Source organism: Capra hircus, chromosome 19, assembly GCF_001704415.2.
Source record: "Capra hircus breed San Clemente chromosome 19, ASM170441v1, whole genome shotgun sequence".
NCBI classification, from domain to species: Eukaryota; Metazoa; Chordata; class Mammalia; order Artiodactyla; family Bovidae; genus Capra; species Capra hircus.
The window spans coordinates 55,666,290-55,688,486 of NC_030826.1; the positions used below are offsets into that span (position 1 = coordinate 55,666,290).

Sequence of the window (22,197 nt, forward strand, 5' to 3'; positions counted from 1 at the left end):
CTCAATGGACGTGAGTCTGAGTGAACTCCGGGAGTTGGTGATGGACAGGGAGGCCCGGCGTGCTGCAATTCATGGGGTCCAAAGAGTCGGACATGACTGAGCGACTGAACTGAAGAGGTTGTCACTATTTATTATTAATTTGCCTCTATCCTGGTCTCACTGGGCTGAACCATGGCTAATCTGTTCCTTGTTTGTCTCTCTAGCTAACTGCTCTTAAAGGGCAGACCCTGTGCCTTAAGCCTCCTCGGCCCCCGGCCCTGACACCGTGTTGATAAATCCTAGTCCCTAAACATATCTGTTGAAATGGATGAATCTAAGAGGATTCTCAGGGAAGGCAAGTGGCCAGAAAGGAATGGTGAGACTCAGAAGGGACCCCTCGCTCTCACCAGGCCGCGGAGCCGGATGAGACAGGTCAGAAAAAGGGGAACCAAACGAGCGAATGCCCAGAATGCCGGGGGGTGGACAAGAAAGATGCTGGAGAGGACCGGCTTTGAAATTGTTGGCCTAGTGATGGCGTGGGGACCGAGGGTGAGGATGGGGGGCAGGGGACAGAGGCTGAGAGGGTTGCGGGCCCCGGAGGGGGGCGCTGAGTGTAAATGCGAGAGACCAAGGGGGATAACGCTTCCACGCACAAGGCACCCGATCCAGCTGAGAAGGGGCTGGGGGTGGATCCGCGGGCCAGACCCCGGGCCCGGGCGGGGAACGCGGCGCGGGAGCAGCAGGTGCGGGGGGCGGGGCCCGGCGGGGCGGGGCCCAGGGGGCGGGGCCGACGCCGGCCTGCGGGCGGGGCGAGCGGCTCGGCTCCTGCGAGAGCCGCGGGGGCAGCGGGGCTGGAGCTGGATACCGAGCCGGAACCCGGGCGGGAGTCGGGGCCGGGGCCAGGCCGGAACGGGCTCCAACGAAATGGGGTCGGCCGACTCCAAGCTGAACTTCCGAAAGGCGGTGATCCAGCTCACCACCAAGACGCAGGTGCGCCCGGGGCCCCGGCCTTCCCACCCACCTGCCGGGCTGGGGGCTGGGCAGGGCTTTCGGGGTGGGGGGAACGGCTGCAAGAACTTGGCTAGCCGGGGGCTGGGGGTACCAGCTGGCCAGGAGGGTGACGCCGCAGCCAGGGCCGGAGCGAGACCCCTGGGCCTGTACCCCAGGGCTCCATCCCTTAGTCCCCCACCCCCAGCCTTCTCTCCCGGGAACATCTCTATTTCCCGCAGCTACTGCTGCCACCTTAGGCTGACGTGTGCCTACTCCCCAGGCCGGCGTCGCCGCTGTCCGCCCCGCTGTCGGTCCCCTCATCGCTCCTCCAGCCCCGCAATCTCCAGCCTCTCCCCACCCCCACCCACCCAAACACCTCCTTTTCTCCTCCCTGCCCCTGGGTGCCAGCGATCCGGGAGGCACAGACCCGGTTGACTCAGTGCAAACAAAGCCGGCGGTTGCCTTCCCGGATCGGGGAAACAGCTGGTGCGCGGTGGCGGCCTCACTGGGCCGGGTCGATGCCCACGGCCAGAGAAGGCCTAGGTGTTGATGGGAACACGCAGAGTGGAGGGCAGCGCTGCAGCCTGGCCAGGGGAGCTGTTCCCAGGCCCACGGAATCCAGATTCCCAGCTGGGGACCACTGCTCCAGGGGCTCCCCTTTCCAGGCCCTGCGGTGCAGGTGGCTGTGTTTGCTGTACCCTGTTCTCTGGGGCAGGGCTAAGAACCATCCAGGCTGCCCCTGGACTAGGTACTGTGGGGCCTGGGGGTACCCATCCAGGCTTGCACAGACCCCTGAGCCCACAGGTGGCACTGAGGCCAACTCCTTGCCCCCAGCACAAGGGCTGGCCCCAGCAAGGCTATCTCCCTGCCCAACCCTCTCTTCTCACTCCTTGAGCCAGGCCACTCTGGCCAAAGAGATGCCCATCTCCGCCTCCCCAGGTCCCCCACTTTCGAGAGAGTCAGGACCTGCTGCCAGCCAGGGATTTCCTTCACCTGCACCCCCAGGGCTCTCTCATGCTCCCAGCAAGTAGAGTAGGTTCAAGGGAGCCATTTCCCCCATAGCCAGCTGGTTGCAGCTCCAGGGGCCAGAACTCTGGTTCCATACTCTCTGGTTCCCACAGGAGAAAGGTCAGGAGCCCGACACACGCCCAGGGCCTCGGTAGCGTCCAGCCCCAGCTGAGAGGCATTTGATAGAAACCAGGCCTTGCTAATCGCCCCTGCCTCCAAGGCTCCTGGCTGTTTCTGGCATTTGGCTTTCTTGGCCTGGGGCTTCTAGATCTGAGGGTGGCAGGTGGGCCCACCTCTCTGTGGGGGACTACAGGGAGAGGAGGGGAGGGAGGCCTCGGTGTTTACCTGCCTGGGGAGGGAAACACCTTGTTGGAGGAAACCACCTTGTCGCTACGGGCTGTAGGCTCGGCAGCCAGGGTCTCTGCCAGGCCAGTAGGACCGGCTCAGCTGGGTCCCAAAGGATTCCTACAGGCTCGGACCCCCTCGCCAAATTACACTGGGCCTCCATCCATCCCTGGCTGTGGCCCTATGACAGGGTGGACTGAGCTGGGGACAGCTGGGGACAGTGAGCTGACTTGGGACAGGGCTGGAGCCAGAGACCAGCCTGAGTCTCTCTCGGGAGAGCCCGGGGGCCCTGCAGGTGGGAGGGGACCTCAGCTGCCTGGAGGGAGAGACCCTCAGAGCCTGAAGCCACAGACCCTGTGCAGTGACCTGGCTCAGACAGCTCGGGAGTCAGAGCCAAATCCCAGATGGTCCCCAGACCTTGCCACTCAGTGTCCCCAAGGAGATTCAGGCCAGTTGTCCCAGGGTGTCCTCTCGTCCCAGGGCCTCTGTGATCACAGGGTTTTGCAGACAAGCCAACCTAGCACCTTTTCCCTGTGGCCTGGGCCCAAGCTGGTTGGCTTTCCCAGCCTTCCTGCGCTGTATCCTGTTTTTTTCCTGCCTCGGGCTGGGCCCGACCCTGGTCCTGAAGCCGGCAGCTTTGGCTGTGTTTCAAGCCTTTCCCGGTGTGGGTGGAGCCCTCGAGGGGCATATTCCTGGATCTGGGACCCTCTCCTAGATCCTGTCCTTTTGGAGATTCTCTGTCGTAGGCCAGAGGATACCTAGTGGGTCCATGTTCACACATGTGCACACGTATGAGTGTGCGAACGCCGTGGTGACACAGTCCTTCAGTACAGGTCACCCTTGGCAGGCTGGACCACTGCTGGTCCTTCCCTTCTTCCCGCCAGAGAGGTCCAGCAGCTGCAGCTAGTCCTCTGGGCTGGTGGGCATCTGGCCTGAGCAGGTCCCAGCAAAGCTACGCTAAGAATATCTGGTTTCCCTCCAGGGTAGCTCAGTCCCTGTGCCTCTGGCAGCACAGGCCTGCTCACCTTCACCAAAAATATTCTTTTTAAAGAAACTAGCTTGGATTTTAGAAGCTTCTTTGTGTTGGGTGGGGCTGGAATAACTGAGGCAGGATCTAAGCTATGTTCCCTCCCCACTCAAAAGTTTCAGTGAACCTGGCCAGTATCTATGGCATCAAGCTAGCCTCCCCTGCTCTGGTAACGGCCACCAAACTGAAGGATCCGAGCTGGGACCCGGAGAAGAGGTTGGGGATGGGGGAGGTGAAATCATTAGTCCTGAAGTTCAAGGCCAGCTCCCAGAGCTGGGACTTCCCTCTGCTTCAGAGCTGGGCCGCCCTGGGGCCTCTCAAGTTCCCCCCTAAGACTCTCTCCTCATTCTTAATTCAGTCCCCAGATGACACTTGCCTGATGAACTAGGTCAGAGGTCAAGTGCACTTGATGAGTTTCTGCCCCTTTAAGCTTAAAGGGTAGTGGCTACATGGGAGGAGGGGAAAATGGCTTCCCAGAGGAGCTCTCAGATGGGAGGTGGGCGGGGGTCATGCATGTTTTCTGGGAGGCTCCTTCCCCACTTCCACCCGGCCATCCACACAGGGGGCGTGCTTCATGAGGACCAGCCAGCCGCAGCCCCAGGGCGCAGCTTTGGTCTTTGTTCCTCTCCCCCAGCTAACTTGCTCTACCAGTTCTGGGACCCAGGCTGTCCTGGTGCCAGGCCAGCCCTGAAGGCAGTGGCCACAGGCTGCCCTGTGCCTCGGAGGGCGGCCTTGTTGGGGAATGGGCTGGGGTAAACTGGACCCTGGGGAGGCTTGTACCCAGCCTTGTGCTCAGCTCTGCCCAGTGAAGGGGCTGAAGGGAATCTCTGGGACTGATTATAGCCTTTAGCTGGACAAATACTGGCTGAGCATCTGCCATATGCCTCAAGTGCACGGTCCCGGAGAAGAGCTGGTGGAGGAATGGAGCCTCCAGGCAAGAGTGGAATCAGGCCCGTGATGAGTGACTGTGGTGGGTGGGGAGCAGGTTTCCAAGGTGGGATCGAGCCCACTGGTAGAAACACTGGGAGACTTCTTGGAAGAAGTGGCTTTAGAGAATAGAATTTTTATTTTAAAGTATTTTTTTATTTGGTTTCACCGCACGGCCAAAATAACCGCACAGGTTAGTTCCCTGACCAGGGATCAAACCTGCCCCTGCCCCCCTGCATTGGAAGTGAGGAGTTTTAACCACTGGACCTCCAAGGAAGTCCCAACAGAATTTTTTTTTTTAAAGTAAAATTCACATTGTTTCTTGATAATAAGAGTGATGCATATTACGTGCCGATTTGTGGTAGAGTAGCCCTTTATCGGCTCTTTCAGAGAAGGCAAAAGTCTAATTTGATTGGAGCATCCTGGGAAGGTCTCTTGCAGGAAGTGCTATTCAAAAGGGTAAGAGGACCTTGGTTGACCCTCAAACAGATGAACAGTCAAAAGAAAAAAATAGCAATATGTGCATGTACAGAAAAAATATAAAGAAACAAACAAAAAAGCCACCCCGCAAGATAATTGCTATCGCCACTTTGTCATTTTCTTCTAGGCTTTTCAGTTCAGTTCAGTTCAGTCGCTCAGTCATGTCTGACTCTTTGCGACCCCATGAATCGCAGCACGCCAGGCCTCCCTGTCCATCACCAACTCCTGGAGTTCACTCAGATTCACATCCATTGAGTCAGTGATGTCATCCAGCCATCTCATCCTCGGTCATCCCCTTCTCCTCCTCCCCCAATCCCTCCCAGCATCAAAGTCTTTTCCAGTGAGTCAGCTCTTTGCATGAGGTGGCCAAAGTACTGGAGTTTCAGCTTTAGCATCAGTCCTTCCAAAGAGCACCCAGGGCTGATCTCCTTCAGAATGGACAGGTTGGATCTCCTTGCAGTCTAAGGGACTCTCAAGAGTCTTCTCCAATACCACAGTTCAAAAGCATCAATTCTTTGGCGCTCAGCTTTCTTCGCAGTCCAACTCTCACATCCATACCTGACCACTGGAAAAACCATAGCCTTGAGTAGACGGACCTTAGTCGGCAAAGTAATGTCTCTGCTTTTGAATATGTTATCTAGGTTGATCATAGCTTTCCTTCCAAGGAGTAAGTATCTTTTAATTTCATGGCTGCAGTCACCATCTGCAGTGATTTTGGAGCCCCCCAAAATAAAGTCTGACACTATTTCCACTGTTTCCCCATCTATTTCCCATGAAGTGATGGGACTGGATGCTATGATCTTCGTTTTATTCCTCTAATTTTACAAAAAATCATGATCATCCTATAGTTACTTTATATCTTCTCTTTTTCACATAACATTGTACCATGAGCATTTTCCATTCATTCGTATTCTTTGAAGACGATTCTGATGGCTGCATAGTATTCCATTGTATGACTATGTCTTAATTATTTTTTTGGCTGAGTGGTATGCAGGATCTTAGTTCCCTGACCAAAGATTGACCCCGTCCCCCCTGTAGTGGAAGTACAGAGTCCTAACCACTAGACTGCCCGGTAATTTCCTGAGAAGAACATGGTAACACACTGCAATATTCTTGCTTAGAGAATTCCGTGGACAGAGGAGCCTGGTGGGCTGCAGTCCATAGGGTTGCAAAGAGTCAGACACGACTAAAGTGACTTACTAGCAGCAGCAGCAGCAACTTTTTAAGCATTCCCCAATTGTCAGCTGTTTAGGTTGATTCCAACTTTTAACTTTTCACATCAGCTCTTCAGTAAACCTTCTCATACCTGCATGTCTCAAATCATTTCCTTAGGAAAGACTTCTAGGGTTCATGATTCAGATTGGGTGTTCATATGGCTGACTCTAAGACTTAAAAGGCATAAGTGTACTGAAGGCATGGTGCCTCAGTATGTCTGGTCGGACTTTGGACAGTGGTGGGCATGCGGCGAAGAGGGGATGGTCTATGCAAGGGCAACCAGAAACTACGGCAGGGCTGTGTTGCTGGGATCATGAATACAAATATTCCTGTGCGTGCATCTGTGTGCATGCGTGTGTTTGTTGCATGTCCGTGTGCGTGTCTGTGTGCCCAGATGTGTGCTTGTAGGTGTTTAGGTGTGATCTTGGCTGACTGTCCAGCCGAGGTCTGGACTCGGCAGGCAGCGGGGAGCCCTAAGTGTCTCTGTTGAGGGAGCAATGCCTTTGGTGCTGTTGCTTTGAAAGCTGGTTGGGGGCAGTGTGGAGGCGGGATTGAGGGGGTAGATTTGGAAGGGGGCCCCTGGCAAGAGTGGCCTGAGCTGCAGCGCCGGTGGTGGGTACCGAGAAGAGCGGATGTCCTCAGAGAGCCGTGGGTTACTCCTTTAGATTCGGCGCTAGTTGGGTGTACCGGCTGAGGGTGGAGGCTGGGGTCTAGGGGGCAGCCTGAGTGACTGGCAGCGGGCATATGTCCCCTTGGCTTCTTCCCAGGGGAAGGGGCATAGCCTGGCTCTGGTCCCTGGGCACGTGACTTAGGGGTGTGGCCTGGGGAGGCCCCCAAGTGGGGAGGATCTACCAAAGGGGGATGGTGAGTTACTGGGGGGGTCACAAGTCTCTCAGGGACTGGGTTGGGCTCTGCCTACTGAATTCAGTGCCAGCCGATCCCTGATCATCTGTGTCAAGTGTCCCCCGCCTGCCTGTGCCAACCAGGGCTTATGGCCACTGAAGGATGTCTCCATGGGGGAAGACTCCTGGGCACCAGCAGGGGTGGAGGAGGGGGCTTCGCTTTCCGGGGCTCCCTCGGTCACAGAGTTGGGCACACTGTGGGCCTGCTGGCAAGAGATCATGCGACTCTGGACACTTGGTCCCCCCACAGCCCGTGGAAGCCACCGATGACGCCTTCTGGGACCAGTTCTGGGCGGACACGGCCACCTCGGTGCAGGATGTCTTTGCGCTGGTGCCAGCAGCGGAGATCCGGGCGGTGCGAGAGGAGTCACCCTCCAACCTGGCCACTCTGTGCTACAAGGTGAGGGGGCCCAGCCCCTCGCTGTCACCCCTGCCCGAGCCATTTTCCACAATCCCAGGGAGGCTGGAGCTGGCCCAGCCCTGTGGTCCAACAGGGCCGGCACCGAGGACATCCCCACCCAGTCGAGGTGACCCCAAGGCTTCACCCGCTTCTCCCCCGGGCTGGGCTCTGGGGGGACACTTGCTGCAAGTCAGCTCGTCTAGCTCACCTTGTGTGGTCGGTGGGCTTCCCTGGTGGCTCAGTGATACAGAATCCACCAACCAATGCAGGAGACAATGCAATTTGACCTTCTGAGTCAGGAAGATCTGCTGGAGAAGGAAATGGCAACCCACTCCAGTATTCTTGCCTGGGAAGTCCCGGGGACAGAGGAGCCTGGCGGGCTACAGTCCACGGGGTCACAAAGAGTCAGACACGACTGAGCGGCTGAGCATGAGAGCAAGTGCGGTTGGTACTGCCAGTGTCGCCAGTTTACAGATGAGGAAACTGAGGCTGGTCACTTTGCAAGGTCTCGGCCAGTGAGTGGTGGGCTGGGTCTCACTCCCAGATGCTCCAGCTGCCCCCTGGCCCATGTCCTGTCCCCCCGGGGTTGGCTGACCCTGTCTGGAGAGGTGGCCCTGCAGGTTGGCCATGCACTCCCTCCCCCTCTGAAGCCCGGGGTGCCCAGCCTGACCCCAGGTGCCAGGGCCTCATCCTCCCACCCCCCGCCTCTCTGCCCACCCCCCGCAGGCAGTCGAGAAGCTGGTGCAGGGAGCCGAGAGCGGCTGCCACTCGGAGAAGGAGAGGCAGATCGTGCTGAACTGCAGCCGCCTGCTCACCCGCGTGCTGCCCTACATCTTCGAGGACCCGGACTGGAGGGGCTTCTTCTGGTCCACAGTGCCTGGGGCCGGGCGAGGAGGGGTCTGTGGGCCTGGCCGGGACTTTGGGGGGTGGGGGGAGGTGGGGCTGCAGGGAAGGGGAAGAAAGCTGTAGGGCCGGCCACCTTCCTCTGAACCTCTTCTGGGGTTTGGGAGGGGCCGGGGGAGGGGGTCAACTCCTCCTCGAGTCCTGGGTTTTTCCCCCGTGGGGGTCCCTGCCCCTGCAGCTGGGCAGAGATGCGGGCAGGGCAGCTGGGCCCTCCCCCCACTTACCCCACTCCCTTCCTGGGGTTCTGTCCAGGCAACTGGGGGTGCACGGTGTTGGGTGGGTGGACCCAGTGATTCTCAGCAGGGCTGAGGCTCTTGAGTTTAGGGGGCTCACCCGGCCCCTCCCAGTCAGTGGGGAGGCCTCCTGACTGCTCCCAGCCCTGCTCCCCACTGTCCCCTTCTCCCTTGGGAGGTTTGGGGGTGATTAGGGGTCCACTTCCTGTTCCTTCTCCCCGCCTCACCCCCCCCCCCCCCCCGCTTCCTCTCTCCCTCCACCCTGGGTGCCTGCCTGGGCCGACCCTGTCCTCCACCCCCCCCAAGTGCTGGGGCCGCCTCTCCTGGGCAGCCACGACTGAGGGGCCTCCGGGGGCCGTGTCCCAAGCAGGGAGAGGACGACGATGAGAACGCCCGGCCCCTGGCTGAGTCCCTGCTCCTGGCCATTGCTGACCTGCTCTTCTGCCCAGACTTCACGGTGCAGAGCCACCGGAGGAGCACTGTGGTGAGAGCCCCCAGCCCCCGCCCCGGCCCAGGAGGGCCCTGGTTCCAGGTCCGGGCTGGTTGAAGTTCCCTGGGGCAGTGACTGCCCTAGGAGGGCCAGGCTGCCTGGCACGCATGGTCCCAAGAGGGGGTGGTGGCTGGCACGGCTGGAGGGGAGCCAGCTGGTGTGGGCCCTGCCCTCTGTATCCGGGAGGCAGGGCACAAGCACCCATTGTCTTGGCCTGGGCCGCGGTGGGGGGTGGGGCTGGTGCACTGGAGGCCTGGCCCCTCTCACTTCCAGAGGGCAGTGGACTGACCTTGAGGGTTGTCCACCCCGCACGCCCACACACCATCAGGGGCCCCCAACTCCGCTCTGCTCACTCCCTGTCTCTTCCTGTCTCCCACTGGACTGAGCAAGCACCAGACTGAAGGAAAATGAGCTTTCCTAGCACCCGGGGTGCTTTGAGGGTCTGTCTTTGGGAGAGATGAGGGTCTTTGCTCTCCCCCCCCACCACCAAGGAGAGTAGGGGGCTGATCTCTCTCCCTAACCCTGTCCCCAGGACTCGGCGGAGGACATTCACTCCCTGGACAGCTGTGAATACATCTGGGAGGCTGGTGTGGGCTTTGCTCACTCTCCCCAGCCCAACTACATCCATGACATGAATCGGTGAGCTTGTTCAGGCTGGACCCCAGGCCTGGCCCCTGCACAGCTCAGAGAGGGAGCCATGTGTGGGGGTCTTCCAAGGAGACCCTTGGCTTCTCTGGTGGCTAAGGGGTAAAGAATCTGCCTGCAATGCAGGACACCTGGGTTTGATCCCTGAGTCTGGAAGATCCCCTGGAGAAGTGAATGGCAACCCACTCCAGTATTCTTGCCTGGAGAATCCCATGGACAGAGGAACCTGGAGGGTAGAGTCCATGGGATTGCAAAGAGTCAGACAAGACTTAGGGACTAAACAGTAAGAGAGGAGACCCTGCTCGCTCGTGACCCAGCTTCAGCCTCACAGGGATAAAACGGAGTCACTTCTTTTCATGGACCTGAATGAGAGCTGGGTGGGGTGGGCATGCGGTCCTTCAGGGGAACTGGGAACCTCAGGGTAGGCTCTCTCCTGTCCTCTCTGCCCAAGGATGGAGCTGCTGAAACTGCTGCTGACTTGCTTCTCCGAGGCCATGTACCTGCCCCCAGCTCCGGACAGCAGCAGCGTCAATCCGTGGGTGCAGTTTTTTTGTTCCACAGAAAACAGGTGAGGGGCCCCTGGCCTGCCTTTCAATTTCCCGACCTCCCGCTGGTAGGCAGCCTGGCACTGAGGCCATTTGCTGGCGAATGTGTCTTATTTGACGAGGCACGCTGCCCCCTGGTGGTGATGACCTATAACAATAGCCGCACCTTAACACCAGCGCGGTCCCTGTTGGGGGCCCTGGTTAAAGGGTGCCTGGGTCCTCCATCTAGGTCCCCGTCCAGTAGAAGGATAATGCAAACCACACATGCAGTTTAGACATTTCGAGTAGGAGCATCTAAAAAGTTAAAAAGAAACAGGTGAAGTTAATTATGTATTTCTTTTAACCCAATATGTCTGAAACGTCAGTATTTGAGGTGTAATCACTGAACAAAGTTATTGAAATGTTTTGTGTTCTCTTTTCATCTGGTGTGTAGTTTACATTTACGGCACATCTCACTTTGGACCAGCCACATGTTAAGCTGTCCGTACCTACATGTAGCTTGTATTAGACGGTTCATTTAATTTTGGCCATGCTGTGTGGCCTTGCAGGATCTTAGCTCCCTGACCAGGGATCGAACCCAGGCCCACGGCAGTGGCCAAGTCCTACCCAGGGAATTTCCTGGGCAGTGCTGTTTAAGTGGTGGGTGGGCGGGGGTGTGCTGAATACTCTGAAAAATGGGGAAGCCTGGCCCATGTGGGGGCACTTAAGGGCTCTGGGAGCATACGAGTTCGTGGAGGTGTCACATGCCAGGACTGCATATTTACAGCGGGTTCGTATGCTTCAGCTGTGCAGCTCCTGTTGTGCCCGGGGCTGTAACTGGTAGCACGGGGTTAGTGCCGCTAAGTGTCGTGGTTCACCCTCTTCCAGACTCTGACTCCCACATGACACACCCCATCTTCAGGTTTTGCAGCCCTTCCACCCAAACTCACTCCCGGCACAACCCTCAGAAGTAGAGAGAGTCCAGGTGACTCCCCCACCAGGCACAGTTGAAAGCTGGCCCGGGTTTTCTTCCTCCCCAGCCTTATCAGGCAAACGGCCACCTTTGCCACTTGATGAACCTCCCTGGGTCTCAGTTCCCTCATCTGTAAGATGAGGAGCTTGACCTCGGACACCTCACAAATCTCTGAATGGAGGCCTTCTGTGGCCTGGGAGCTGGGGAATGGGGCACGTGCTTTGCTTCCTGCCTTCCCTGTGGGCCTCCAACGCTTCTCTGAGGCCCCGAGGGAGGGTACCTGCCCTGCAGAAACCTCAGAGGCATGTTCTTTATACATTTATCCAAGCCTGTAGATTATACAGCGTTGAGGGTGAACTCTGGAGACTTCTCCAGTGGTCCAGAGGTTAGGACTTTACACTTCTACTGCAGGGGGGGTACATGTTCAAGCCCTGGTGGAAATAAGATTCCACAGCCCAAAAAAATAAAAAAGAAATGAACCCTGATGTAAACTGTGGACTTTGGTCGACAGGGATGTGTTGATGTCGGGTCATCAGTTGTGACAAATGGGCCACCCTGGTGGGGGATGCGGATGGTGGTGGAGACCATGTGTGTGTCGGGGTAGGGAATCTATGGGAAATCTCTGCCTTCCCCTCAGTTTTACTATGAACCTAAAACTGCTCTAGAAAAATAAAGCAGTTTTTAGGGACTTCCCAGGAAGTCCAGTGGTTAAGACTCTGCACTTGCAGTGCAGGGGGTGAAGGTTTATCCCTGGCTGGGGAACCAAGATCCCAGCTGTAGTGTGTGGAGCAGTCACAAAAATATATATTAAAAAAAAAAAGAAAAGAAAAACACCCATAATAGGCTTCAACCCCTGGAGGTGAAAATCTAACGGGTGTGGACATGATATTCTACAAAGAGCTGCTCAGGACTGGCCATCCCTGTCTTGGTAATGAACTCCTTCTGGCCCCCAACCATCCCCGCCGGGGTCCCAGATACAGGCAAGGAGGGGGGAGTGGTCTCTCCCAGGAATGATGGGGATGAGCTCCTGGGGCTGCTCCCTGGCCCCCAGACCACAGCCTGGCACTGAGACAGTGGGGGATGAGGGGTCGTCCTGGCCGACCTGCCCCCCCCCTCCCCCGCCGGAGCCGCGAGTGGAAGGTGGGCAGAGTCCCTGAGGCCCCGCCCCCTCTCCCACGCAGACACGCCCTGCCCCTGTTCACGTCGCTCCTGAACACCGTGTGTGCCTATGACCCTGTGGGCTACGGGATCCCCTATAACCACCTGCTCTTCTCCGACTACCGGGAACCCCTGGTGGAGGAAGCGGCCCAGGTGCTCATCGTCACCTTGGACCACGACAGCGCCACCAGCGCCAGCCCCACCGTGGACGGCACCACCACGGGCACCGCCATGGACGATGCCGACGTGAGCACGGGAGAGAGTGGGCCGCCGGCCCCGCCAGGCTGTGCACGGGTGGCACCCCCTCCAGCAGCCCGGGCAAGGGATACCCGGCGGGGACCTCGTGGGGGTGTCTGGGGTCAGAGGGGGCACTGCCACCTAGGCCTGGGGTAGGGCGGGGGTGGGGGGTGAGGGCACCTGCTGAGCCCCGGCTCCACCCTCCGCAGCCTCCAGGGCCCGAGAACCTGTTTGTGAACTACCTGTCCCGCATCCACCGAGAGGAGGTGAGTTGAACGATGCTCTTGCTCTGGCAGGTTTTTCTTTTTTTTTTAAGTAATTAATTTTTTGCTGCGCTGGGCCTCCCTTGCTCTGCTCGGTTTTTCACTACTTGCGTAAGCAGTGGCTACTGTTTGTTGCGGTGCACCGGCTTCTCACTGCCCTGGCTTTTCTTGCTGTGGAGCGCGGGCTCTAGGCTCGCCGGCTTCAGTAGCTGCGGCACACGGACCCAGTGGCGGTGGTGCACTGGCTTAGCTGCTCCGTGGCTTTTGGGATCTTCCCAGACCAGGGGTCGAACCCATATTCCCTGCTTTGGCAGGTGGATTCCCATCCGCTGTGCCACCAGGGAAGTCCTCCTGTGGGTTCTTGACACCCACTCCCCACAAAGCTTGTGACCTTGCAGGGGGTGAGAGGATGCAGATAAGATTGGGAGTAGGGAGAGTCCTGACCCCTACCTGAAGGAACCACAGTTCTGGTGGACTTGGGGTTGGACCGCAAGGGTCTTGAGCCTCAGAAAAGGGCTGATGGCCTCAACTAGGGGAGGGAAGCCAGGAAGGCCTGCGGGAGGAGGTGGCTCTGATGGTGGGTTTGGTAGGGGAATCACAGTGGATGGAAAGGCCAGTGAGACCTGGGTTCATGTGTCTTGTGACCTTGGGGGAGGTTGTTGTGCCCCTGGGACTCTAAGCTCTGCAGCTGTGACGCAGGGACAGGAACCGCATCCTTGCCTTGTAGTGAGGATTGGCTGAGAGCACTGTCCAGGTAGCAGGTGCTCAGGGATGGACAGCTCTTCTAGAATAGACTGTTCCTCACGTGTGACAGGGTGCTGGGAAGGGGCGGGAGGATTGCACCTGTCCACAGGAGTCGAGGTGGGCAGGAGTCCAGTGTATAGATGGGGAGCCTGTCGTCTGGTGGAGGAGTAAGCTGTCTAGACCTGCCCTGGACCCAGCTTCTGAGGGGCTACTCCCAGGACAGCTCTTGATGACACTGGAACCTGGGCCCCTCTGGCTCTGACGGTGGGAATCAGGCTCTGGGTAGGGTGGGAGTGGGGGGAGAGGAGGCATTTGTGGGGGGCCTGGCCAGGAAGCCGGGACTGCAGGGAGCCGGACTGGACAGGTCCCTGCCCTTGCCCCACCCAGGACTTCCAGTTCATCCTCAAGGGCATAGCCCGGCTGCTCTCCAACCCCCTGCTCCAGACCTACCTGCCCAATTCGACCAAGAAGATCCAGTTCCATCAGGAATTGCTGGTCCTCTTCTGGAAGCTCTGTGACTTCAACAAGGTGGGCCGGCCCCTGTGGCGGTGCGGGGGCACGGGCTGGCCGGCAGCGGTCCACCCCTGGGGTGCGGAGGGCATCTACGGAGACTCCTGGGAGGAGCGGGGCAGGGCTGCCCCTCTCCTGACCCCGCCCACCCGTCTCCCCTCGCCCCCCAGAAATTCCTCTTCTTTGTGCTGAAGAGCAGTGACGTCCTAGACATCCTGGTTCCCATCCTCTACTTCCTCAACGACGCTCGAGCAGATCAGTGTAAGGCTGGGGTGGGCTCGGGATCCCTGTGGGGTGCCCCTCGCCGAGGGGCAGCTGCAGCGAGCCTCTCCTGCCCCCTAGCAGCTCGGGCCCTGTGCTCTGACCTCCTGGGAAGGGCTTCTCCCCCACCTCCACCCCAAGATGGGTCCCTGCCCTGGACTCCCTTCCTCGCTGCCCCACCCAGCGAGGTGACCCTCCCACGCCCCGCGCCGCAGCTCGGGTGGGCCTGATGCACATCGGTGTCTTCATCCTGCTGCTTCTGAGCGGGGAGCGGAACTTCGGGGTGCGGCTGAACAAGCCCTACTCCATGCGCGTGCCCATGGACATCCCGGTCTTCACCGGCACCCACGCCGACCTGCTCATCGTGGTAAGTCGGAGGGACCTGGAAGTCTGGGGGTGACGTGCCCTCAAACGAGACTGGAGGCGGCAGGGCCATGGCTGACCCCCTGCTCCCCGCCTAGGTTTTCCACAAGATCATCACCAGCGGGCACCAGCGGCTGCAGCCCCTCTTCGACTGCCTGCTCACCATCGTGGTCAACGGTAGGGGGCGGACCAGGGCGCGCCTTTCCCACGATCACCACCAGGGGGCGTCCGGCCACAGGCTGACTTGCCACGGGCTCCCTGGTTCAAACCTGCTGGGTCCAATAGAAATATTAACGTAAGGGCAGCTCAGTGCCTACAGGGCTTCCCAGGTGTTGCAGAGGTAAAGCGCCCACCTGCCAATGCAGGAAACGCAGGAGACGCGGGTTCGACCCCAGGGCTGGGAAGATCCCCTGCAGAAGGGAATAGCAAGCCACTCTAGTACTCTTGCTGGAGAATCCCAGGGACAGAGGAGCCTAGCAGGCTACAGTCCCGGGGTCGCAAGGAGCTGGACACAACTGAGCATAGAACACAACAGACCAAGTACCTACTGGTCAGTTTTCTTCCTTCCCTCCTTCTCTCTCGCTTTCATTTTTCCCCCTTTTTTCTTTCTTAATTTTTTGACGGCACTGCATAGCCTGTGGCATTTTATTTCCTCAACCAGGGTTCAAAACTGGGCCTTGCATCACTGGCTCCATCCCACAGATCTTACCTGAAAATGCATTTGTGAACAAGACAGCCACCGACCTTGCCCCATCCCGGTGAGGGAGAAAGATACGGGGCAAGATCAGTCTATGACAGATCCGTCTGTCAAGTCAAGCCGTGGGCAGCCTTGCGTCTCTGACTTCCCCTTCACAGGCTGTGCAGAAAATCCATGTATAGTTATATGTGGAATATCACCTTGATATTCTACTTAATTAAAAAAAATTTTTTTTTGTTTTGTCTGTACTGCATGGCTTGCAAGATCTCAGTTCCCCAACCAGGGGTGGGACCCAGGCCCCCTGCAGTGGGAGCTTAGAGTCCAAACCATTGGACCACCAGGGAATTCCCAGCTTGGTATTCTAGAAAGATGTAAAGATCCTGAGTTTGTATCCCTGCCCATCACTTTATAACTGGGCAATCCTGGGCAAGTTTATGAATCTCTCTGAACCTCAATTTTCTCATCTGCAAAATGGGAATGTATCTGCCTCCCTCTCAGGTTCGAGGAGGAGTGGGGAAGATGGAGTGCGTGAGTGGCTTTGTAAACGCGGCTGTCCACAGGGGTGGAGCCCTGGGGCTCTGCAGGAGGCATGGCCAGTGTGGCCTTGCCCTCTGGGGCTCGGTCCTCCTGATTTTGGGGGGAACTTCCCAGACGGGGCAGGGAGGGTGTGGAAGCGGGAGCACCGTGTCCCTCCCAGGCCCTGGGTGTGCAGGCCTGGTTGGTGGGGCCCCAGAAGTAAGCCAACCCCTCCGCTGTAGTGTCGCCCTACCTCAAGAGCCTGTCCATGGTGGCCGCCAACAAGCTGTTGCACCTGCTGGAGGCCTTCTCCACCACCTGGTTCCTCTTCTCTGCCGCCCAGAACCACCACCTGGTCTTCTTCCTCCTGGAAGTCTTCAACAACATCATCCAGTACCAGTTTGATGGTGAGGTGCCAGCCCAAGCCCCTGGCCTGGCCTCAGGGACAGGGGGAACCGGGGTGGGCAGTGGGCGAGGACTCCTTCCCATCTGAGGAGGACACAGCCCTCCGATCCCCAGTTTGTTTGTCCTGCATGCATTTATTGAGTGCCTGCTGTATACCAAGCCCTGGGCCCAGTGAGGGGATTCAGTGGGAAACCAAGCAGAGTGCCTCCTGCCCCATGGAGCTCGCAGCTGGGGAGGGAGGCATGGAGGGGGACTCTAAACAGATGGTCACCCAGACAAACAGGTCATCTTCAATCTGATGGGAGGGAAGTTCAGGGTGTCACGGGCCTGCTGGATGTCAGAGATGCTGGGCTGCCTGGTGTCAGTTAGGGCCTTGCCACTTAGCTCTTAGGGGAGGAGGAGGAGGGGGCAACAGAGGATGAGATGGTTGGATGGCACCATGACTCAATAAACACGAGTTTGAGCAAACTCCAGGAGATGATGAAGGATAGGGAAGCCTGGCCTGCTGCAATCCGTGGGGTCACAAAGAGTCAGACACAACGTAGCAACTGAACAAAATGGATACACTTTTGATGATATCTAGGAATCAGACATTTTGTTAAGTGCTAGACTGATGGAGATCAATAGGATACATTCTCATCCTCAAAAAGCTCAGTGTTTAGAGGAGGCAGATGTGTACACATGTAACTAAAATGCAACCCTTTTTGCTATAATGTGGTGGTTTAGTCGCCAAGTCACAACCGACTCTGCGACCCCATGGACTGTAGCCTGCCAGGCTCCTCTGTCCATGGGATTCACCAGGCAAGAATACTGGAGTGGGTTACCATTTCCTTCTCCATTTTTTTAATAATGAAATTATATGTATTTGGGGTTAACATATGCACACTACTAAATATAAAATAGATAAGCAGCGAGGACCTGTTGTATAGCTTAGGATGGTTGCTGTTTAGTTGCTAACTCGTGTCCCTGATGCTGGGAGAGACTGAGGGCAGGAAGAGAAGGGGGCGACAGAGGATGAGATGGTTGGATGGCATCACCGACTCAATGGACATGAGTTTGAGCAAGCTCTGGGTGAAGGACAGGGAAGCCAGGTGTGCTGCAGTCCATGGGGTCGCAGAGTTGGACACGACTGAGCAACTGAACAATAAGGAACACTTAGCTCTGTGACTGTGTACACACCAGCTCCCTGAGCCTCAGTTTCTTCATCTGTAAGATGATCGTAATAATAGTACTGAGAGTCCCTATCTCAGAGGGTGTTGGGAAGACTAAGTGAAATAATCCAAGAAAGCACTGAGCACTTGCCTGTGACTTAAATATTAGCAGTTGTTATCATTTCCAGAATAAGTAATATTTGCACTAATCGATCGGGGATGAAGGGCTTCCCAGGTGGCTCAGATGATAAAGAATCCATCTGCCAGTGCAAGAGACCTGGGTTTGCTTGCTGGGTCAGGAAGATCCCCTGCAGAAGGGAATGGCAACCCACTCCAGTATTCTTGCCTGGAGAATCCCAGGGACAGAGGAGCCTAGTGGGGTCCATGGGGTCACAAGAGAGTCGAACACGACTGTGTGACTGATGCTAACTTATCAGGGATGAATGGGGTGGGAACAGTAGAAAAACACAGAGGGGCACAGTCTACACACAGATGCTGGGGCAAGACGTGGCGTGGAAGCGGGGTGGGGCAGCGGGGATGGGCGGGGGGGGGAGGCGGGGCGATTGGGGGGGGGATGAGGGGGCTGGGGCAACACGTGCGGTGGGATGGCAGGGCACCGAAGGCCCGGAAAGCACTCCTGTCTCCCTCAGAGCCAAGGGCGTTCAGCGTGGGCACACGCCGTATGGTCCTTCCTCTCAGTGACCTGGCTTGGGGGACTGTCAAAATATTGAACAGCCGGCTTAGTGGGCCCCTGACATGCTGGGCCCACCCGGCTTTGCCAGGTGTTGCCCCTTCGTGCTGGGTGGTGAGAGGGTCCCCCGGGTACCAAGGAGGGGCAGGGGTGAGCTCAGCCAAGAAGCTCTTTTGCTGACAGGTGGCATCCTGGAGTCGCCTCAGCCCACCCCCCGCCCCAACCCTGCCCACACTCCCCGTCTTCTGTGCCCTTTGCTGTCGCCTCCCCTGGGGGTAGACACCCCTCTCCGTCCTCCAAGCTCTCCCCACCCCAGGAAGCTGCTCTGGTGGAGGGGATGGCAAGGGGGCCTCGCTGAGACACCCCCCACTCCCCTCCCACAGGCAACTCCAACCTGGTCTATGCCATCATCCGGAAGCGCAGTGTCTTCCACCAGCTGGCCAACCTGCCCACCGACCCGCCGGCCATCCATAAGGCACTGCAGCGGCGCCGCCGGCCGCCCGAACCCTTGTCCCGCGCGGGCTCGCAGGATGGCGCCTCCATGGAGGGGTCCCACCCCGCCGCGCCCGCTGAGCCAGGCACCCTCAAGACCAGCCTGGTGGCCACTCCAGGTCCGGTGCTGACGGCTGGCGGGGGGCTGTGGAAAGTGACAGCAAGGGTCGGGGTGGAGGTATCGGGGGAGCCCGGGAGGGCTAGCTGGTTGGGGGAACTGGGCCTCCATGCTGGACAGGGTGGGGAGTCAGACACAGCATCTCTAAAGTGGAGGGAAGTTGGGGACTTGTGGGGCGGGGCTGTGCAGAGGTGTTCCAGGAGGGGCGCTGGGGGAGGAGTCCTCACTGCCCCCTCCCCAACCCCCAGGCATTGACAAGCTGACGGAGAAATCCCAGGTGTCGGAGGATGGCACCCTGCGATCTCTGGAGTCTGAGCCCCAGCAGAGCTCGGCAGAGGACAGCCCAGCCACGGAGGTGGGCCCCCTGGGGTCCCCTGCCGCAGGGGGCTGGGCACCTGGTGCTCAGGGCATCTGGGTTGGCACTGCTGACTCTCTTCCGCGGGGTTGGGGGCTGTCTTTCACAGACCCCTCCCTCGTTTATTGGTCATGGGCTCAAGCCCTTGGCCTTCAGCCTCCTCATCCATCAGCCTTATCAAGGCTGGGCTGGCCTTTACCCCATCTGCCCAGTCAGCCCCTGGCCCTAAACCTGTCACCTGGCTGGGCTGGGTCGGGCAGGGCCCGGGGCCCAGGGCAAAGGGTGCTGGGCTGGGCCATCCCCTCCTTTGGGAGAGGGCCCCCTCCCCCCAGCATGGGCCAGGGCAGAGACCTCCTTGCCCTCTGGGTCCCAGGCTGTGGGAGGGACTGTTCAAGGACCTGATGGCCTGCCCTCCACCCCTCATCCATACCCTCTCCCGCCATCCCTCACTTTCGTTCCTTCTCGGGGACCAGGAGCCCAGCCAGGCTTGGCGGGAGCAGCGGCGACTGTCCAGTGCATCGGCCAGTGGGCAGTGGAGCCCGACATCGGAGTGGGTGAGGGTGGGGCAGATGGCATAAGGTGTGTGTTGGGGGGGCAGTTGGGGGCTCCTGGCTCAGGAAAGGCTTGGATGGGAATGGGTCCAATTCCAGGGACTGGCCTGGGGTCAGGTTTGGGGTCAGTCCTGTCTCGTGACCTTGGCCTCTCTGGCTTGGTTGCTTCCTCTGTCTACACTGTCCAGAGCTGGTTCCCCAGCAGGTTAAGGTGCGGCTGTCCACAGCCCTTTCTCAATAAATCACCCTTTCCAGTTTCCTTCCTTGCATCACTTGCTCACTCCCTAGCTTGTTTCCTGACCTCACCACTAATTGTGTTTGCACGGGGATACTAAATGTCCCAGCCTCATCACTCTGTCGTGAGGATCAAAGGCACGGTACACGGTACATGCTCCGTGAGAGGCCGCAGCCCCTGCATGAATAGCAGTCACTATTCATGGGCCCTGCCCGGTTGCCAGGCCCTTGCTGTGATGAGCCAGGATGCTTTCTGTCTTGGGGGGCTCCTGGTTCCAGGCCAGGGGTCAGGTCTGTGCCAGAGCCTCTGGGGGACTGCTTTGCCAGCTGGGAACCCTGGTCCCTCCCCCAGGTCCTCTCCTGGAAGTCGAAGCTGCCGCTGCAAACCATCATGAGGCTGCTGCAGGTGCTGGTTCCCCAGGTGGAGAAGATCTGCATTGACAAGTGAGGCTGGGGGCGTGGCCGGGCAGGTGGGCTCTGGGGGCCAGCCCAAGCCGGGGCTGGGGCTGGGAGCACGGGTGAACCCCCTGCTCCCCTCGACCTTCAGAGTGGGCACACTGGAGACCCCCGTCTCTCTGGCAGGGGCCTGACGGATGAGTCGGAGATCCTGCGGTTCCTGCAGCACGGGACCCTGGTGGGGCTGCTGCCCGTGCCCCACCCCATCCTCATCCGCAAGTACCAGGCCAACTCGGGCACGGCCATGTGGTTCCGCACCTACATGTGGGGCGTCATCTACCTGAGGTGGGCCCCTTGGGGCTTTTGGGGGTCTGCTGTCCCCCTTGAGGGTCGGCCTTAGCTAGTGGGGTTGATGTCAAGACCGTCCACCAGGGTGGTCTTGTCTGATGAGGGCAGGCATCCACTGCCTGGGGCGGTGGGGACACCAGGGTGGGAGGAGGACAGCCCCAGTCTTTTTCTCGAGGCCTCCTGGCCCCTGGGTGACTGTCGACCCGCTCTTCAGGAATGTGGACCCACCTGTCTGGTACGACACAGACGTGAAGCTGTTTGAGATCCAGCGGGTGTGAAGATGGAAGCCTGCAAGGGGCAGGGGCCAGGGAAGGGCAGGAACCCGGGGTCCCTAGTGCTGACCCCCGATCCCCCTTCTGAGCTTTAAATGACTCCAATCAGGGCTGGGAGCTTGAGTGGCCGAGTCCTGGGCGGCAGGTCCCAGAGGCCCCTTGTGGCTGGGTTGGTGGGGACCCACCCTGCCCCCCGCCTGCAGGCTGGACTCGCTGGAACCTTCTCTTTCCGGGGCTGCAGCCCCCGCCCCATGCCCAGAGCTCCCACCTCTTTCTGGCTGCCCTTCAGGACCCGTTTCTAAGCTGACCCTCAGTGCCCTCCTGGCTCCTGGGCTGCCCGGTCCTGGAGGGCACCAGGCTGCTGTGCCCTAATGCTGCCCACAGGAAGTCTTCGGCCGTCGTTCCTGGAGGCGCCTGCAAGGGTGGGGGGAGCCTTTCCAGGCCTCCTACGCTGAAACCTCCTGGTCCAGCTCCCGCCCACTGCCAGGAGCCCAGGAAGAAGGGAGGCCAGGATGCTCACGGAGGGGACTGGGTACGGACGGATGCCAGGAGCCAGACTGGAGGACCTCACGCGTGTTAGGGTCTGGAGTGGGGGGTTGAGGGTCTCCTGTTGTATTTTTCTGGGTCAAGGGATGTAGCCTGCCTGGCTCTTACACAGAAACGGGGGTGAGGGGATGGGGGTGGGGAAGCCGCTGTTCAGCCCGCCCTCCCCTTTCCCACTGCCTGGATGTTTAGAGGGGAAGGGTACTGGGAGGCCACCCGTCCCTCCTCCTGGTTCTGGCCTCTTGGTCTCCCTCACCCCGTCTGTGTCAGTACAATCTTTGCTCTGTACAATCGGCCTCTTTACATAATAAAACCCCCCTCTCCAGGCCCTGAGTCCTTGTGCTTGGAGGGGAGACGGGGTTCAGTCCATGGCTCTCGTTTTCAGGGATGCTGGGGCTCTGCCTGCCAGAGTCAGGCCCAGAGGGCCCTCGGCACACGACCAGCATCCATCATTTTCTTGGGTGAGGAGGTGGAGGGTTGGGCTTCCCTTGCTGTGGTACCCTCAGAGAAAAAGCTCACACAGGAGAGGCGAAGGGTCTGCCTCCCAACCTCCTGTATGGCCCCTAGGGGCTCTGCTGGCCACCCTGGGGGTCCCTGGGACTCTAGCCCTGTGCTCACCAGCACCCAGGTTTGTGGGGTACAAGCCGGCCAGCAGGGGCGGAGCTGCCCTCCCCAGGCCCCACCCCAGGCCTCACCCTGGGCACAGCTCACTGTTTGCACTGGGCTCAGGGAGATGGATGGGCTAGGAGTGCCCTCCCTTCCCGCCCGAAGACTCAGAGGACCCAGCAGCTGGGGAAAGTCCCCCAGGGCTGTGTCCTGGGGAATACAGGGGCTGGCGAGGGGTGGGAGGA

At 58.9% G+C, this 22,197-nt stretch overlaps 1 protein-coding gene across 2 annotated transcripts; it reads left to right on the plus strand.

Annotated features, from left to right (window-relative positions):
* Positions 764–21,706, plus strand: HID1 (HID1 domain containing). Of its 2 annotated transcripts, none has more exons than XM_018063842.1 (19): positions 764–969; positions 7,124–7,273; positions 8,000–8,170; positions 8,777–8,893; positions 9,432–9,538; positions 9,996–10,112; positions 12,223–12,445; positions 12,646–12,702; positions 13,831–13,971; positions 14,124–14,214; positions 14,430–14,581; positions 14,676–14,754; positions 16,033–16,197; positions 18,421–18,648; positions 18,896–19,002; positions 19,476–19,556; positions 20,140–20,231; positions 20,370–20,528; positions 20,746–21,678. In XM_018063842.1, exons 1-19 carry the CDS (start codon positions 904–906, stop codon positions 20,807–20,809), a joined length of 2,367 nt encoding a protein of 788 aa, XP_017919331.1. In that variant the 5' UTR covers positions 764–903; the 3' UTR covers positions 20,810–21,678. The 2 variants fall into 2 exon arrangements, with proteins under 2 accessions (XP_017919331.1, XP_017919332.1); XM_018063843.1 differs by having other exon boundaries at positions 798–969; positions 8,780–8,893; positions 20,746–21,706.